The 19,800-nt window shown below is 39.2% G+C and overlaps 1 protein-coding gene across 1 annotated transcript in view; it reads left to right on the top strand.

The window, feature by feature from the left end:
- EHF (ETS homologous factor) overlaps positions 1-19,800 on the top strand; it is a 34,252-nt gene that overhangs the window by 5,171 nt on the left and 9,281 nt on the right. Inside the window, exons 2-6 of the mRNA XM_026792115.2 lie at positions 13,332-13,431; positions 15,867-16,112; positions 16,437-16,496; positions 18,783-18,851; positions 18,942-19,010. Of these exons, the coding sequence (XP_026647916.1) occupies positions 13,335-13,431; positions 15,867-16,112; positions 16,437-16,496; positions 18,783-18,851; positions 18,942-19,010 (541 nt within the window). The 5' untranslated portion in view covers positions 13,332-13,334. The remainder of the gene's footprint in view (positions 1-13,331; positions 13,432-15,866; positions 16,113-16,436; positions 16,497-18,782; positions 18,852-18,941; positions 19,011-19,800) is intronic.

The raw sequence follows: 19,800 nt of genomic DNA, 5'->3' as shown, positions 1-19,800 counted from the left end.
GTAAGATATCCTTACAGACTTATAAAAATTGGAATGTGCAAAATGAAATAGATGCAGTTTTTTCTACATTTAGTGACTCGCAGATATCCTTACCCTCTCTAAGACATTTAATGACGGGGCTGTAATACTTTGTAACAACAAGTAGGAGCTTCCTTTCCTTCTTTAAAATCTTAAATATATTTGGATGAGAGTCAATCCCGTAAATTTCTTTGTTTGCCTGTTGCTAATTCCAACAGTCATAACAAACACCTTGCTCTAAATACATGGAATTATAAATTAATTTAGGCTGGAAAACATCTCTAAGATCATTGAGTCCAACCATTAATTCAGCAGCGCTAAGTCTACCACTAAACCAAGTCCCTAAGTGCCATATCTATGTGTATTTTAAGTATCCCCTGGTGTGGAGACCCTACCACTTCCCTGGGCAGCCTGTTCTAATGCCTGCTAACCTTTTTGGCTTCCTGATATTCAGTTAAAACTCCCCTGGTGTAATTAGAGACCATGTTCTCTCATGCTGTCACTTGTCACCTGAGAAAAGAGACTAGCACCCAGACTCCTTTCAGGTAGTTGTGGAGAGTGGTAAAGTCTCCTCTGAGCCTTTTTTTTCCAGGATAAAAAACCCCAATTCCCTCAAATGCTCCTTGTAAGACTTGCAAATCCCTTATCTCCTTCACAGGCTTTCTTCCTGTAACTTTTAAGAGAGGAATTCAATTTTTTTTTTCTCCAATCCGAACCAATTTTGTTTTCTAATCTACATGGCTCCTTGATTTAAAAATCCTTTAAAATGCACAGCTGTTGGTATTTGGCATGTCTGTTGTGTCAGTCGGTGTGAGTGGCTGGCATTGTCTTGTAGAGAGAGAGGGGCTGTTCATGCCACGAGTCCTAGACACAGCTGCTTTCCGCTTGCATGCCTGCAGGTTTTGCCCTGTGCTGCAGTAGATTTTTTTTTTGCAGGAACACGTGTATGGCCTGAGAGCTAGGGTGCCCAGGGCCGGCCTTCCCCAAACTATGGACTATAAGCAGCAGATCAAAGCATCAGCCTTCCTTATGCTATTAAACATCTTAAATCTTTAAAAATCTAATGAAGCTTTAATCATTAAAGATAAAAAGAAAAGAAGAAAAAACTCTCCAGCGTCTGCAAATAGCTGTTATAAGGATATCTGATAATGCTCCTTTCTCAGAACATTGTTAAAATAGGTATGATTCTGTGGTAAAAAAACCCACTTTTGAGGAAAATAGTTGTTTGAAATAGTCTGGAAATATTTTCATTGGTTTTGTTGGGAAATCTCTTCCAGTTACATTGATGATTGAGATACATAGCAGTACAGGGGAGCAAAAAGAACTGGAGGAAGCAAAGTTCTTTTTCTGATTTCTGACTCCTCCAGTCTCTCTCCCAGAGTCCAGATCTGCAGTCACTGTAAGACCTGGCATTCTTGTGCCACAGATAGATACTTGAAGATGATATTTTATTCTGGTTTTCTGGTTACAGGATTATGGTGTATTGAAGAAAAATTACTTGTCCTGGTCAGTCAGTCTGACTAATTAAAAGGCAAAAAATTAAAGAAAGAGGGGAAAAAAGGAAAGAAAAATTTAAAAAAGAAAAGTAAAAGAGGAAGAAAAATAGAGGTGTTCAGTGAAAAAGAATGAAGGGGATCACAAACTTCAATCCCAGCTTGGTTTTGAGGCTGCCTGCATTTCAAGATTAGCGTGGTTGGGCTCTGCAGAGCATTCCCTGGTCACCATGTGCACAGCAGCCATCTTATGGGAGTTTATTGCTCCCAGCACAGCTGCTCTGGCGTGATTTTACTGCTTGTGTACCTCAGTTTTATGCTTCACATTTCTGTCTTTCACAAACAATTCCACGTAACAGAGTTGCACATTTGATGCTTGAAGAACTTGAATATACATTTTTACATGTCAGTTGATTCTCTGTTGCCAGGGAACTTTCTTTTAAAAATTCCTTTCTTTCATTGTGATTAAAAGAGAAAATAAAAATAACCCAAAACCCAACCAACAAAAAAACTCTAAACACAACTAACAAGACCCAACCAACCAACCCAAAACCCCAAACAAACAAACAAACAAACAAAAAGGAAGGAAGGAAAAACCCCTGTAGAAAGAGCCACAGTTCCACAGAACAGAAATTTTGAATTTCAGCCAGCTCTGCTTAGGAATTCCTAGCTCATTTTCAGGATCATACATAGGTCAAGGGTAGCTTTTTTGATTTAATATTTCAAGTGTAGGTTTAATTGTTTGGCTAACTTATCATTCAAATCTCTACTATTCATATAATAGCTGTGATGCATAGAAGAATCTTGTTTTCAGTCTGAACAGGTCTCCTTTTTTTTCCTTGAGAATTCTTTCTCTTGTTGAATACCTTCTCCCTGCCTCAAAAAAACCACATTCAACCTAACTCATCTGCATGTTGAAAGATTTCCCAGAGACGTGATGCAATGGATAGCAATGGAGTTTGAGCTGGAAGATATGAGTTGGACTGACTTCCCCATTGACTTGCTACGTGTCTTAAGTGAATAATTTCAGCTCAGTGTGTCAGTTTTCCTATTTGTAATGTGGATGCAGTGCTGGTTCTTTCCTTCATCTCTATGTTTTTTTGCTATTTACTGCCTTTGCTGTGTGTGTGGACTCTTCTGCTCCGTGGTTGTCAGTGTTTCACTTCTTCCATCACCATAGATGCTATTAGAGTAGATGAGCCCTGCAGGCTTAATTTTCAGAGGGACTTAAAAGTAGCTCAGTTCCCAGCTGAGTACCTACTTCTCATGGACTCAATGTTGGTTTTGTTTCCTGTGAAATAGTAAATTAGGAGATGGAGAGTGTGTGGTTTCATATGGGAAAGCAAACCCTCCCAGTCTTTCAGGTTTTATCTCTCAAGAAAGTTACTTTACACTTAATTTGCTGCTTTTTCCTAGTAATTTTTGAGCCACCATGTCTTAGCTGCTTTTTCTTTGTGCATTTTGCATGATACTTCTGAGTTTAGTCCTAGAACAGCGCATTGCTTTGACTGGTTCCATTGATGGAAAAGAATGGCATTGAGCTTTTTTCTGACACTAGGTTACTCTGTAGCAAAGGACAGTTTGTGAAAGAATTGAAAGACCACATTTGTACAAAACCCAGTGGGAAAAGCTCTACCGTCAAACCAGCCCCGGCTGTTGAGGCAGATGCCTGGCTTTGCTTTTTTTGTTTATATTCCAACAAATCAAAGCTGACCTGTGTTGTTATCGGAGTAGAGCAGCAGGTGCAAAAAAATAACTCTGCTGCCAACTCAAACGAAAGGGTAAGACTAATACCCTCTGGGAGGTATTGAGGAGATAACAGAGAGCCATGCCAGCAACTGAATTAACGGCTCTATTTACGGTGGGTTTTACTTAATAACCTGCTCCTAACACTGACACATAAATACTCCATTGTATTGTTTAACGCAACCACTGGAGAAATCAATGGAAACAGGATGGGCAGCTCTTGCTGTGCCAGGTGAGAAGGAGCGATGCCACGGAAGCATTGCTCTTCTAACCACAGGCAGGAGGGAGACAAGGAAGGTGGGAAGGTGTTCTTGGCTTTTACAGAGGTGGGGAGACATTGTTTCCCACAACTTCTTGACTTACCTGTAGAAAGTGGATACAGAGCAAGGAAACCTCATTCCCCTATTTTCTGTTTGCTTTAATAAAGGCGGTGAGCATGAGCAGGTGGTGGCACATATGTAAAGTACTGTCCCAGTGACATGTGGCTCTGGGAGGCTCACAGTGCTGGGAGCAAGGGGGAAGTGAGCCTGCTGCTCCACCAGCAGTACAGCAGACAGCCCTTGTGCAGCCACTGGAATGGGACACCAGGGAACTGGTCTTGCAATCTCTTACTCTTTTCTCAACAAATACAATATGAAGAAACTGCATAGATACAGCAGGGCTCCAAGTAAATATTTACTGAAAATACAAATGTGAAAAACTGCGTTGTAGCAAAAGTAATGGTCTGAGAGCAGTTTTCTAAAACGGAGTTGGTGGGTCCCATTGGGCTGTTTCAGTGATAGCCACCCAGTGGGGACAATTTCCTTTGCAGACAGAGATTCACCTTGGGATACTTGGTACTCTGGGGAGGAATGCAGGGCAAGCAGGCATCCTGGATGGAGCTATCCCATAGGTGGGATCAGCAAGTCCCAGCTTGATGCAAGGGTATGTGGTAGAGGAGTTAAAAACCCTCTCTGGCAGCTCTGCAGAATGACTCTTCCCACCATGAACCCTGCATTAGCTCTGCTACATCTCCTCTTTGAAATATGCTCTTCCTATCCCATCAGCAAAGAAGTGATCATATTGTGGTTAGTCAGGCAGTGGGTTGTAACATGGTATAAATACTTCTATCAACTGGGCTGGATCCCCAGAAAGCTGCATAGTTTAACATAAAATTCTTTGTGCTTAATTTTCAGCTTCTCTGTTAATTTGTGCTGCAGCCCTCACATATTTAATGAAGAAGTACGATCAGTTTGTTGATTGAATGAATCAATGAATGTAAAAAGTAGTAGTCCAATGGGAAAATTTGCACATTCCCCAAGGCATCTTGCTGTTTTGGGCCTCCATCCCAAGTTCCTTATTCTGTTTGCTCTTCTCTCAAAAACCAGCCCTAAGGAGGAACCTTGCAGTTTCCAGATAGATGCCCTTTATTAAAACAAAACACATGAAACAGAGTTTACAAAAAAGAAAAGAGAAAAAACACAATTGTTTTTTGTTTTTTTTTTTTTTTTTTTTAAGTAGTCAAATTAGTGGTTGTTACTGTTGAAAACCAGACAAAAGTCCCATAACAAAAGAGAAGTGTTGGTGGTGATAGTGGTTAAAGTGAACTTCCACATGAAATACTGGCTGCTGCTGCAGCATGTATCTGAGTGGCTATTATGTCAGCACCGAGTCAGCATCTAATGAGAGCCAAACATGAATACAAACACAATTATTACTGTTATTATTGTCATTATTCACTAACAACTGAAAAGTCACACAGGCTATATTAGCAGTATGGAAAACATTTCCCTCAATATGCTGTTAGTCTTTAAAGCAATGCAAAGAGAAGCTGTCGTGGAAGGTAGAGGGAAGTGGTTGGGGAACCAGAGCCAAGGGAGAAGGAGAAGGTGTTAGAACATGATGGTAATATTTTGTTAGCTGATGAGGTTCATGCGTAATTATAGATGTGTGGCTTGTCAAGTTACAGGGCCATCTAGAGTGCTTTTTGGCCATTTGTATATTTAGTGTATTGTAAGCAAAAGAAAGGTGTTTAGCAGAAGGAGATTAGGGAGATGAGCTGGCTCCTGGTTAGAGGAAGGATGTACCAGAGAGATAGGAAGGACATGAAAGGAGGTGTGGAGTTGTTCCATGAGGTGTGGTATTAAGTGCTGAAAGAAGAATAAAGAGCAAAGGCAGTTTTTCCCATTATTGTGTTTCCAAGACTCTGTATCCCTGAGGCTAGCCTGATGAATCTATGGCAAATGACTTCTAAATATTCAGGAAAAAATGGTTGACCCAAATTATCATGAACTTGCTGAGGTGGTGCAGACAGATAGTAATGAAAGCATTGCTATATACCAGTCAAAGCCAACTCTGAAAAATAAAAAAGAAAATAGCCCACTTATTTTTTGGCCAGTTTTTAGTGAATCAGTCTACTTGTTCCAAACATTCTAAGAATACATTACTGCAAATATAATCCAAATATCTATCACAAGAAATATTTTTTTTCTTTACTCACTTTTGTATCAGCTCTATGATAGCTAAATCACTAATATTATTATATGGATCTGTGCACAGAACTTTGGCAAAAAGGAGGATGAGGATTTTGACAGTAAAATAAATTATGATATTATTCTTTTCATATTAAAAAACTAGTGGCATGGCAAGAAGGTGCACATCTAGCCTGCGATGTGACAGGAAAGTACGGATCTGAAACACCAGATTCTTGTTCGGTGGCAGGTTGCATTTCACTGTTTTCTCTGCTAAAGTAACATGACAATTGGGAAAATTTGAAGTACAAGCCCTTGGTAGTTAACGCTGTCGAACACATCTATGCCTTGAGGATTCTCTGTTCACACTTTGCCTTCTGTTTGCTTCTGATTTAGAAAAACAAACAAACAAAAAACCTCATCTTTTAAAATTCTTCCTTTTATTTTCATTTTACTAATGAGCACCTTGAAAATTGAAGTCAGTTCATATGAAGATTATTGGGGAAAAAAAGGGGTCAGAGAAAAACAACCTATGAAACTTTGCATATCATCAAGTAATTTTTTTTCCTTGCATTCATAAAGTGAACTTTGTTCTCTCTCAAAAAGGAAACTGAACTATGGTTTTGTCTTTAAATTACATCGTTAAAAGAGAGATAAGAACCAAACCCAAACCCTGGAGCAGAGGGATAGCTCAGATACAGATCTAGATCCTTACTTTTCTACCCAAGGTTCTCTTTAGTTAAAATATATATGCAAGATTTTGAAGCATCTATATGAACATGTTTAAACAACCACCACATATCTCTTACAAAAGTTGCCTTGTAGTGCATCATGAAAATAAGATCTTTAGTAATAAAATATTCCAATCAAGCTTTATTTGATTTTGTTTATCACGATCCTATCTGTAATGTAGGTATATGTTAAACATTCCTTTCCCATTTATCTTCCTTTTTCTGGTCTTTCTGTTTACCTTCATGTATACATTTAATGTACAAGGTTCAAAGAAAACAAAAGAATAAACCAAAGTCTTCCTTTCAAAAAGCCCACAACAGTAAATGATCAAGGTCTCAATATAGTCTCTGAAAGCTCTCTGAGAGCTCGCCAGTTTTGCACATGTAAAGGTGGGTTTATGCATATGAACCACAGCTCTATACTCCAAAAATATGTAGGCAAAGAATCGTGCACTTTAAAGAGTTGTAGTAGGAAATAAGATTAGCCCAAATAACCCAAAGCAGAATCCTGAATACTTAAAATTTTGGAGATTATTTAGTAAAGTTTTTATAAAAATGATTCCTTGAACTTCATAGTCATAATGTGATTCAGTAACCAGATTTTGTTACTGTGGCCCAAAGGCATGTGAGATGGACTAAAAATGAAATGCATCAAATGCTAGGTATGTTTTACAACAAATACTGAGTGTGATCAGAGTGTTTCTTCATATGAACTTTCTTCAAAGCTTTCTAAGACTTTTTCAGTTCTCTCAGTTGTGAGTCTTCAGGTTATCATCAAACAGGTCAACTGCATAGACTGTCACCTAAATGGTACCTTGCAAGGCCACAGCAGAGCAGTCCAAAGTTGAACTTTTTGCTGTGAAACAGATGCCTGTGCATAATCAGCCTGTAGACGAGTTGTTTCTTCTGAATCTTCTATCTGCTCTGTAGGTACTGTAGGTAAGGAAGCAAGGAAGTGTGTGTGCTAGCTACACACAAGGAAACAAGAAACCTGTAGTGTGCTAGCTACAACTGAATCTACATGGCCAGAGGAGATGCTAACACACTGCAGAAAAGGTCACATCTGAAAGTGAGCAAGGATGATACCTTATGTAGGAGTCTGGCACAGACACCAGGCATGAACCTGAGACCTTTGCAAATTAGACAGATAAAGATCACAGGGCAATCTTTGGGTCAGCCATGGCTGTATGTATAGCCATGCTGGCTCAGACTAGGACCCTGGAGCCCTGGTAGTAATGCACATTAAATAAAAGGGAATAGAAAAAACCAGAACAGAAGACCCAAAGCTCACAGTAACATGCAAACAGGCTTTCAACATTCATGAATTCAGTTTGTGCCTGCCCTTACCACCACTGGAGATGTAAAATAGCTGGTTGGAATGCAAAGCAGCTAATTGATCATATACATTACAAGTACAAGGCATTTATGTTTCTGAAGCAGCCGTATGTGTAAAACAAGTCCACGTGCTATGTCCTACATGTCCTTTGTGATGTCTTGAAAACTACATTTAGTAGTCTTTTAATTTTTCAATAAAAGGATTAAAAATCCAGATTTTGTTACTTTTCAGTTGCAATTACCACTTGGTATTATTTATTTTAGATCACTGTGTAAGTCTTTGACTGTAATCCAAGATACAGTAATGATCTAAAATATTTAACATACTCTGTAGATACTTGTTCCATAAACTCCAAGCCCTGAAAAGCAGGGATTGTGTCTTCACTGTGTACATAACACACTTCAAAGAAAATAGGCCCAGGTGAAATCTACATTTGAAGTTCAGCCATGATGGTAAAAGGGGAAAAATGGGGAAGAATCCCATAGGTAAATATGCCAAGACAGATCCACCCTTTTGGACACGCCAGGAGGAGCTGCACTGAGCTTGTCTCAGCTAGAAGTCACTCTTAGACTTTGCATAGCTTACAGGTGGAATCATGGCTTAGTAGTTTCAGTCTGTTTTGCCCTAGATGTTGTTGTTGTGTTTTGAGCAGAGTGCATGGCTTTACCATGGGATGGTGGGATGGCTGGGGGCCCCTTCCCCAGTGGACCCGTTTCTCTTATGGGCTCCCCTTCCACGCCCCCTTAGTTAATTTCAGAATTATGTCCATGAGCAGCTATACAAATTGATATCAGAACAATCACTCTGGTTGTCCTACTTCAGGATTCAGTCAGTTTGTACCACTTATTCGCCTTTCCTGTGTTTGGAATTTTCATGTCATTTAATATAAGCTGTTCTCAAAAGATTCTGGTTCAAGGAAAGGAGAAACTCTTTCCATGGTTGTTAAGATTCATTGTGTTGAATGTGGAAATCGGGATCAGAGTAATTTATTTTCAGAGCACACCTGTAGTGCAATAAAATAATTCGCATAGAGTGCACTATATAGTGTTCAAGGTTCAAGGATTTGTAAATATGTTTTTCTGTAATGCTGGGTTTGCTCCACAGGCAGGCCATGGCTCCTTGCTCTTTCCATTACTGCTGTTTACTCAGAGTGGTCAGGTGGTCATGGAAGAGAAGAAGAGCAGAGCAAATTACCTGCTTCTACGGCCAACTTGCTGGGTTGTGGCTCAGCCAAAGCTCCTTCAGACTTCAGTGAGAGCTTTTACTAAGAGAGACCTTCAGGGTTTGGTCTTAAAATACCACCTGATATAATGAATATGGGTGAAGGATTTTTTTTTTTAAATGCATTAATCCCTTCTAATAGGACTCTCTCTCGAAGGAATTTTGCTGAACACCAGTGCACAGCTATATCTAACTGTGCTAGCTGAATAAAGTGTTATTTGCATAGTGTTATAGCTCCGGAGACAGTACCTCTTCAGGGGAACAGAATGGGATTGTGTGTACAGACACCTGCCATGCAGACATAGACGTTTGTGTGTGTATGTCTATAAAAATACATGTGATTATATACTCAAATGATATTTTATCCGTGCTTTCATTTAAAATGTACCATGTCACAGTAGAGGGAAAGATCTCAAGGGTTTTTTAATTTTATTTTCCAAAATATCAGCTCAGCTAGAGACCCTTTTAATACAGTTTCCAGAGGAAATGAGGCTTTCCTGGTAATTCTGTGTTTTGGCTTTTACATATGGCCTGTAACAGTCTTTGAGTTTCATCACCAATTTTAATTAAATTTGATATGGGGGTAGAAGTCCCAGAGATATGAAGTCTTTACAAGATTAATGAAAACTGGCTGCCAAGTACCGAAGGAAAATCCATTAATACTCGATCTGAAAGAAAGAGTGACGCTTGAGCTCACTGCTTTGAGACAATGAGATATTATGAATGCCCCAACCGTGGGAAAAACTTCAATCAGCACTCACATCTTACTAGACACTAGAGAATCCAACCACAAGATACACATTCATAGGAAACAAGGCTTCATTAGTTCCACAATTCACTTTGATACATGGAATATAATTAAAAGAAAACTGAACATCTTATGTGTCCTTCCCCTTGAGGTTTCACACCCTTTAACCAGGTTTGTCTGTATGCCGGGGAGATTTGAGCATTTGGCCCTGGACTAATGAGGAACACGCTGGTTCCAATATCCTGACTCAGAATCTTTTCAAGTATGGGATGAGCCACTGCTATAAGCATTAATCTTCCATGAATTTTTAGCAAAGAAAGGCATATATAGGATGACATCAAGAAAATCCCAGTTTAGTTTTCATACAGAAAATATTGTGGAGTATAATGCTGTATGCTTCCAAGCAAAGGTGTAGAAGCTGTTAGTAGGACTTTATAATCCTCCTGAACAAAGTGCTAGAATGATTTCCAAAGAAGGAACACCCTTGCATTAAGATAAAGGAGGTGACCTGAAAATTTTCAAGACACCAAAAAACCTGTAGTTTGAGTAATACGCAGAACTTTGGCAAAGTTTAGGTTAAAGCTAAATCCAGTCCTTCTTCTGTGATTCATGTCATATTGTAAATTCTCCTTCTTAGGCACAATTGTTCCTACAGGTGATACTAGAAATGAATTGAGTTATTGAGGTTGAGGTAGTTTATTTAGCTTCCCAAACTGGAATGATTGATTAGTTAAATTGTAAAGCAGGTTCCTTGGACATTATTTGAAAATAATATTAATGTTGAGGGATACGGTGAAGAGCAATTGTCTGCTAGACTGCGACAGGGAAAGGACATTTTAAAGGAAAATAACTAAAATCCAGATCTCAGGAAGAGGCTGTCAAAGTTCTTCTTTTCAGAGATCTAATGTGCATTGGCTTTAGTTACTGCTAGGGTGGAAAAACTGTGCAAGACACATGATTTGGTTTATTTAACTATCCATAGCTTCAGTTACTGAATAAAAGTGTCATAGGATCTTTTGGTTTGGAAATTCACCTGATTAGTTATGAAGAAGAAAAAATTAACTGAATTTTCAGGACTAAATTACACAGAAATAATTTCAGTTCATATGCACGCTTTCCCAGACATACTTGTAAGCCTTTTGCACAAGTTATGAATTCTGCGTAGAATTCCAGAAACTACAGAAGTTGCAGAATACAAAACCACATAACACAGTACTTTTAATTCTGAGATAGATAGCTTCTGAAATTGTGAATTCAGTTCAATGAATTTAAGTTATGAATTGCATATTATAATTTTTTAAAAAGAAATGAATTCAACAAACTAAATTTCTAAGTGTGTTTTCCTAATCCTCAATTTTTATTGTTTTCCTAGAATAGATGGTATTTTACCTCACCTCTATTTGATACTGTAATAAGCTCTTTTTCATTAATATTTCATTCATTCATACCTAATTGTCTTTAATGATTAAAACCACATTTAAAGAAATAACTTTATACATCATCAACCTTTAGAGCCTCAGAAGTGTATGTATTGACTGTCAAGCGTACGTTATTGCTTAAAAGTTCTTGCACGTCGAGTATATAATTTATGTGCATTATAGGCTGAACATGTTTATAATCATGAGATTGAATTCAAATTCTTCCTCACACCTTCTCACTCATAATACTAAGTCACTTGGCCTTTACGCAGGGGGGGAAAAAGTCTTCTAACTTGTATAAATGTACTGACTGATGTGATAATCATCTTTCATTTGGCCAGAACAGCACAAGAACAATCTCTCTCAATTGTTAATATTTTATAACCTGATATATCTACTATGAGAAATTAAATCCTCCTTGCTAGTGTTCACTGAATCACAGATGGCTAGAATTAAAAGTGGAAATCGACTGACAAATCATCCATGGTTTGATTTTGCCATTCTGTGTATCTACCAAAAAAAAAAAAAAAAAGAGCCCTGAACTACTTTATAGTGTAAAACACCATTCTCTGTGATAAACTTCCTTAAACTTTCTAAGGATTTGGCTTTTTAGGCAATTGTCAGTAACATCTCTCCCTTTCCCTCTCTAATACATATCGGGGGTAGGGGGGTGCAGGGAGAAGGGGGAAGAAATAGGTACTTGTAAGTTTTAAGTTACATGGTTTATTTTAAATGACAAAGGAAAATACCAATCCAGGTAATTTTCAGACTGCTCCTTTAAAATTAAGACTGTGTTTCTATTGACTCCTTTAATCAAAAAGGCTGCTGGGCATCAGCTTGTAGGGGGTACAGAGGTGCTCTCAGTGGATGTTTTTCACTGGCCTCAGTGCATAAACAGCCAAGACCAGTGACCTTACCCTTCAGAAGTGTATTTTGTATTTCATAACCTTTTTAATTCTAGGGTGAAGTCTAGTTGCATGCACATGCCATCCTGATGTCTAATGTTTTGTTTTTACAGACTTTGCGGCTTTCAATATTTTTGAACAGGGGTTTGGTTTTCTTTTTTTTTTTTCCCCTATGTATATAAGAATTATAACCCAAAGCCTTTGTAATGTTTAACAAACTACTTTCCCAATGTCCCCACAAATATCTTTAGTTATTACATATATTTTTAAGCTGTACAACTTCACACCACTGAAAGATAATATAAAACATTAAGAGTACCCCTCACTGTGGGGAATTTTGTATACTTTAATTGGAATGGTTAAACACGGGATAAATGTAACATTTTTCTAGAATGTCACACAAGTAGGTTTTTTGTTTTTAAAGTATAAAAAAGTACAGGACAATTTTACTCATGGTGGTAATACTAAAATACATGGAAAGGAAAGTTTGCTTAAAAGAGAGAATGCGGTCTTGGGGGTGCTGTCACTCCACTATATTGATTCTGTACAGACAGCCACAAGAATGGCTGTCTCATTTACAAGATCTTTGACCATCTGATTTTTTTGGTGAGTTGAAATGTATGATCTGTGATATTTGTTACCAAGAAGTGTTATAGACACTGCTGACACAGATCAGATAAGAAACTGGGTCAGCTGACAAGATATTCCCTGTAAGTCTACCTCCCTGTAACACTTTGGTATCCTTCTGTGTGAAGGATTTTCTGAGCATGGCTTGTAGTCTACTATATAGTTTCATTTGCGATTATTGGAAAGTTCTTTCTCTCTCCTAAAAGAAAAAAAAAAGAAAAAAAAGAAAAAAGAGAAGAACTTGTTTAAATCACATTTCTCTTTAAAGCAGAAAAAAAAAAGTAAAACTATTTAGTATTTAATTTCTCAAAGCTTGGCAGTTTTCGTGTATTGCTCTGTCAGAAGCCTTGTCTTTTCATTCGGCTTCTTTTCTGATTACAGATTATTCATTTATGGATGGGCAGCTGTAGAAACTTGCTTCTTGCGTATGCAAATTAATCATGGTAATGTTTATCATAAGGAGATTTTGTGGCAGTGGAAAAGGGGTTGTGTCAACATGTTCTTGATTTCAGTTGTATCTTCTTCTACAAATGGAATTGGCCTCCTTGCTTCACCTTCAGTGGATTTTTTTTTTTTTTTGCCATTTACCTCTTGGACTAGACACCGCTCACTAAGCAAGCTGTTTGATTCACTTACAGATCATGATTTTGGAAGGAGCTGGCAGGATGAGTATCAATTCCAGCAGCAATCTACTCCACCAGCAGCCTTCCTGGACAGACGGATATTCCACATGCAATGGTAGGAGGAATTGAACTGCTCTGAGCGGTATTTTTGGGAATAAAGCCAGGGGAAAGGGGCTGCTACACCTTTAAGTGTGTACAAGTATTATTTTTCAGTAGTACTAATTTACCGGAGTTTCACTTCTGGTAAGAAAAAATTTCATTTGTTATTTCGTTTGTAAAAAGCTGAACTTACAATAGGGACCAGTTTATTGTTCATTTCCTTACTGGCTCTCTTTATTAAAATTTAATGGTGTTGAAAATGCCAGAAGTTCTCTCTCAGTCCAGAATTCTTTCTCTCGTACCTTTACCCCTCATGCTTCCTCTGAATCAACATTACTGTTTAATGCTAATCACCCCTCTGGCTTTCCAGGGGAATAATATTTTTACTGCTTTGCTGTATTTGCTTTTTCAATTCAAATTTCTAGATAGCTTTCTAATTAGACTGGCATTAATGCACTAGGTAGCTTGTGGCTTGTGATTTTTTCTCTTTATTTCTCCTTACTGTTTTCTGATTATATATCTGGGTATATAAAAATGTATTCATATATATTCTCGCAGTGTAAAAAATATATAAACCTGTATCTCTATAGGTGCTTGACATAATTTTAGAATTCTTTTCATTATTCAATGAACAGGTAAAATTTAAAATCTAAACGGACAATCATATGCTACTCTTATCCCTCTGATCCAAATAGTACTACAAGAAACCTTACAATAAAAGTTCCCACTTAATGAAATGCTTATTCTTTTTGCTGTGTAATTTCTAAATACACAGGAATACATGTGCTTAATAAATGCGCTTGTTTTTCTATAACAGTGTCAGACACAAAAAAAGTAACGTCTGAGTTTCACTCTTCCATAGGATTTTGTGGAGGCAAATGGTGGGGCTCTATATCCAAGTTGCAGGGTGAAACTCCTCAGGATTAATTTATGTTTTAGAGGGACAGGAATCAAAGCTCAGACCAGCCTGCCCAGTAACTCACCGCTAAACTTACTTTTACCTAAGCTACTTTCTCCTCTCACGAAAGTATTTTTGCTAACATTAGGATTCTCATGGCCTTTGAAATCACTTTACTCTTCTGAAGTGATAAGAATACAAATCAATCTCCTTTTCAGGGGATATATGATGGCTCCAGCATACCTTTTTTCTCTGACATACCACATTTTAAATAATTTCCACACTCGTTCCCCACATCCTTCAATAGTAGGATGAGGAACAGTCCTGCAAACTCCCTAAGTTACTTACACAAGCCTTGTTGGCTAATATTGATAAAGAAAGCGAAATAACTGTGGGTATTGTTTCTGTGTTACCTGGAAACTGTGTCCTGTACCTCAGCTGAAGAAGCCTGAGGTCTAGTGCACCTGAGTTAAGGTGATTTCCTAAAATGTGCCAATTCTGGTGCTTGTGGTCCTCTGGCAATATCCACTGCTGTCAGTGTTTCTCACTGTGTGGTTAATTTTCTTCTGAGGAGACTGGGAACAGACTGGTGCCATATCCTGGAGCGAGGTCCCTGCAGAGCTAGGCCGTGGCAGTCTCTCCTCCCTCTGTAATCTCTCATTCCCTCAGCCTTAAACCCTTCTTGCACTTGTGAACATTTTATCTCACTGTCGCCTCTGTCTGGCATAGTCCATTTTCCTCCTTTCCCAGGGAATAAATTGCACTGAACTCTGTGAGGACAGACCAAAGCAATCCTGCCTTTGCTCTTATCTTACATAATGATCCTGTCCCATGTAGAATTTCTTCCATTTGCACATGCAAATTACTGTCGTGCAATGACATACAACTGAGAGCAGTTAAGGAGACTGCCAAGAAGAGACTCAGACATTCTAACAAGAAAATTAGGCAGCTTCCATAGCTAAAAATGAGTTTTATAACTACACTCAGAAACCCCTTTACATGACTACAGCAATAATCTGCACCATCAGAATGCCAACTCTGTCGTGGAACCATGGCCCACACTGATAGGCTTTTACTGTGGAACAGTATGAGAGTGCTTTTAACTTTCTTTTTCCTAACCCCTTAATTAATATTTAGCCCCACTAAGTTCTTATGCAAAGAAAGTTTCCACGTCTCCTTGTGAGAGTTTTGCAAGGCTTTTCAATCATTTTCTGATGCAATAAAGTAATTTTCCTACACATCCCTTTTCAACAGTATTTCTGTAAAGTATCTTTCCTCAGAGAACTTTGGTGTATTTAGCCAACATAAAAAAGTTAATTCCTGCAAATCAATCAGCCAAGAAGTGTGTAATGAAATAATGCCTAATTTTTAGTTGGAAAACTGAGGCCAAAACCCCCACAATATCTTCTCCAGCAATAGCCACTGAGCCAATCTTAAGGCCTGAGAAAAGCATCTAGATCTGCAGACTTCCAAGACATGCAATTTGGCTGTAGATCTTATTGTTGATGACTATTATGCTATCAGAGACAGTAAATTTTTTTTTTCTTTTCCAGTATCCAGTAGCTTCTATGGAACCCAGTGGCACGAAATACACCCACAGTACTGGACTAAGTTTCAAGTCTGGGAGTGGCTGCAGCACCTCCTTGATACCAACCAACTGGATGCCAACTGCATACCTTTCCAGGAGTTTGATATCAATGGGGAACATCTGTGTAGTATGAGCCTGCAGGAATTCACTCAGGCAGCTGGGACAGCAGGACAACTGCTTTACAGCAACCTCCAGCACCTAAAATGGAATGGTAAATAAATACTAGAGAGAGACATGTGTACATTAGTCTGAATTCTGAGATCTTCAGAAGCCATTTATGTTCCCCAGAAGCCTGCCTGGCAGATTATACTTGCTTGCTATGTGTGATATTCTGCTTATAGCACATTTATGGTATTGCTAAATTTCTTGGATATGACTTAAGGATGAAATCTGAAGGATGAAGAAGAGAGGGAATGTTTTCTACTCCAAAATCAGCCCTCTGGCTCAAGTGTAGAAGTTGCTGCTTGGAGCTAATACATTTGATTTCTCTGTGCTCATTCTCATACTTCCCATCTGCCAATTTGCTTTCTTGCAGGTCAGTGTGGAAGTGACATGTACCAATCTCATAATGTCATTGTGAAGACAGAGCAAACAGGTGAGTAGCAGTTGGGTAAATTGTCCTTTGAAAAGAGGAGATCCGTCTTCCAAGGGAGACAAATCAAAGTGGCATTAAATAAAACGGAAAGTGTATCATGCAGAATTAAAGAAGATGTCAGTCTGTGCCTACTTCTGAAGTTGCAGGTAATACCACATGCATGTGGCCACTTTTCCTGGGAGACCTCTGCAGTATCAGCAGTCTACACTGATGTTCAAAGTTGGAATAATTTGAGGTGCTCCATGGAAGCAGCTTTGTGGAGAACTTCATTCTACACTTCATTCAAAAGATTTCAAAACAACTATTTTAACAATCTGCTCCATTAAAAAAAAAAAGGAAGAAAGAAAGGAAGAACAAATATTTTGTTGTGAAGTGCTGTAATGTTTAAAACACAAGGAGATTTCCAAAAACCAGCTTGGAGAGAAAACAAAATGTTACATTTTAAATGTTACATTTTCTTCATAGGTTTCAATGAAACTGAAATTCAGGCAGTAGTTCGGTTTGATCAAATCTGAGTTTTGCTATTGCAGTTCTTTCTGATTGTGTTTATAGCTAGATCCCTTTCCTCCCAGGGCTTTGTTCAACTGAGAAAAGAACTTGAGCTTGATTCAACCGTCCTCTTCAGGCACAATTATTTGCCTTGTTCCTTTGCCAGATCACGCCTGTCCATATCCACACTCTCTATCCCACTAGTCCCAGCCTCTTTGACAGTGTGCCCATGAGCCACGTTTTGATATCTGCTGGCAGAAAAAATACTGATCTGTTGCATGTGGTGTCTCCAACAACACTGTCAGCCTGTTTATCCACCTAACCTGTTGGAGCCCAGCCTCTCCACATTCTCCTTGCAGCAGGCAAGGATTGCAATCTGCAATCCACTCCTGCTGTGGGAGATGTACATGAGGCAGCCTTGCTGCTTTCCATAGAAGTAACTCCAGTAATCCTTTATTAAAAGTCCTGATTTATGAGATCCTGGTATGATATTATTTCCTCCTTCTACCAGAGATGAGGCAAAGCACATCTTGGAAAGGACTAACTGACGGGTGGTTCTCCTGGATGTGCTGAATCAGGAATGGCCTGGTGGGCCTCTGGTGGTGCCAACCATGGCCAGTTGGAGTGGGTTAAGTTTCTGCATGTGAGAGAGCAGGAATTGTGGATTAGAGCTGCTGGGAAAGTTACGTCTTGTGAGGCAGCAGGGACAGGGCTGGTGGTTTTGAGGGGAAGCCCGGCTCACTCCAGTAAATCATCACAGCTACAAAGACATGGGTACTGAAAAAGGGCAAAATGAACAAAGGTGAACACTTTCCCCATGTTCTGGCTGTGTAAGGCCTGTTTTCAGAGGCAACATTAGGCAGATCAGGTGTCCAAGCAAGCAAAGGGTGTGTGCTATTGTAGGAACGCAAGCTCTGGGTGCCCAAACATGCAGCTATTAGTTAGCATGCCTGCTAAATTCCTATGTCATAAGTGGTAACTTGGCCAAACATGATTATTTAGCTGTAATTCATTTTGGGGTTTTTGATTTCATTTATATGAACATGAAAAAAATTAGGTTTAACCTAGATTTGAACCTTCTATCTCATCCCTCCTGACCTGGTTTCAAAAGAAAAAAGAGATTTTTAAGGCTTCTGACCTTAAACATGCAATGTGAAGGAAGTAATTTCCAGACCAGTCTACAGGTCATAAGGACAATACTTCCATTCTGCTTATATTGATCCATGTGACCAGAAGGTCACTAAAAATTATTCCTCTTTAATCATGAAGGTGGTTTTTAGGTTAAGGATGGGGACATGGTGTGCCTGGAATAAAATGGCCCTTCATCTAGGATTAGGCTTTGATGTTTCTCACTGTGTGCTTAAACAATAAACTGTGTTTCAGAGAGGACTTTCGAGTTCTACCATTGTAGAAATAAATACTCATCATAAGCATCCTTCTTTTTTACTAGATACTTGAAAACACTTTCATCTCTGTGGCTCTAACGCACTGTCATAATCATCAGGGGCTGAGAATTCAGGACTGGATTGCATAGAATTAGAGTTGATCTGGCATAGGAAACCTCCTCCAAGGCCAAGCATAAATGACATACTAGTCAGGAAAAGGAAGAGCGTAATACATTATTTCTAAAAGTCAGTGCTTTGTGTAAATGCATTTGCCTGAATATGCAAAACTCCATGCATAATTTGAGTGAAAGGAAATAATTTTGTACATAGCCCCTTCACTTCTTGGTTCTCTTGACAGCTTTTTTTTCGTTCTTTTGGTGATCTCATTTTCTTTTTGGTCTTTTACCTTCAGATCCATCATTAATGGTATCCTGGAAAGAAGAGAATTATCTTTATGACAGTGGCTATGGTAGCACAGTAGGTAACTAACATCACAATACTTCATGCATTCTGAGATAGCTTTATTGTTGTCTGAGGCTATTAGTTTAAATGTCTTCTTTTTAATTCCCAGAGTTATTGGACAGTAAAACATTCTGTCGTGCTCAGATTTCCATGATGACACCTAGTCACCAATCTTCTGGTAAGAAACTTGTAATTATATTTTTAATTGTTTGTCACTTGTCCCAGAGCTACCGACATGTAATAGTCTCTGTGGTCTTCTGTTGTAGGATTGCATCTGAGCCTCCAGTAATTTTAAACCAAGCAATGATGATTCTGACAGATTTATTAGCTGTCATTATTACAATAGCTTTCTTTAAAGAAATGCTTCTGTCTTCTCTCTGTCAAGAGGAAGATGATCAAATAATCTGTAATCTCCACATATCTTTTAAAGTGACTGAGTCAAAGAGGTAAACATTAGTGTCAGAGATACAAGACATTCCAGCTACACCACGCTTTTCTGAGGTGCAGCGCACGGGGCAAACAAGTGCCCCATTCCTCCCCAAAGCGGCCGTGCTCCCGGTGAGCCCATGATTCATGCTGGGCAGGCTGCTGGCTTTGGGGCCGGGCTGGGCTTGGCCTGGGGCAGCTGCAGGGCAGGCACCGAGCCCTGTGCCCGAACGAGCCGGCACAAGGCTTGTGCTGCAGCCTCTCTTGGCTGACATGGGCTGCTCGCTCAACCCCCTGCCTTCCATGAGGGAGAGCTCAAATGTGCCTGCTGAAGGGCAGGAGACACAGCAAAGCTGTGCCTGGCCAAAGTGCACTCTGATCACACGTGGTGAAGGCCCTGTGGGCCCTGTCCTGGCACCAGCATGGAGGCAGGAGAGCGAGGCAGTGGGGAAAGAATAAAGCAGAGGTGGCAGGGGAGTGAGAAAGCGGGGAGGGAAGGCAGGTTCTTCTTAGGAGGCTGTTAAGCAGAGATCTGAGAGAGA

This window comes from Zonotrichia albicollis, chromosome 6 (genome assembly GCF_047830755.1).
Source record: "Zonotrichia albicollis isolate bZonAlb1 chromosome 6, bZonAlb1.hap1, whole genome shotgun sequence".
NCBI lineage: Eukaryota > Metazoa > Chordata > Aves > Passeriformes > Passerellidae > Zonotrichia > Zonotrichia albicollis.
Note: the sequence above shows the minus strand (reverse complement) of the source record. Positions and strands in the feature narration are given on the sequence as shown.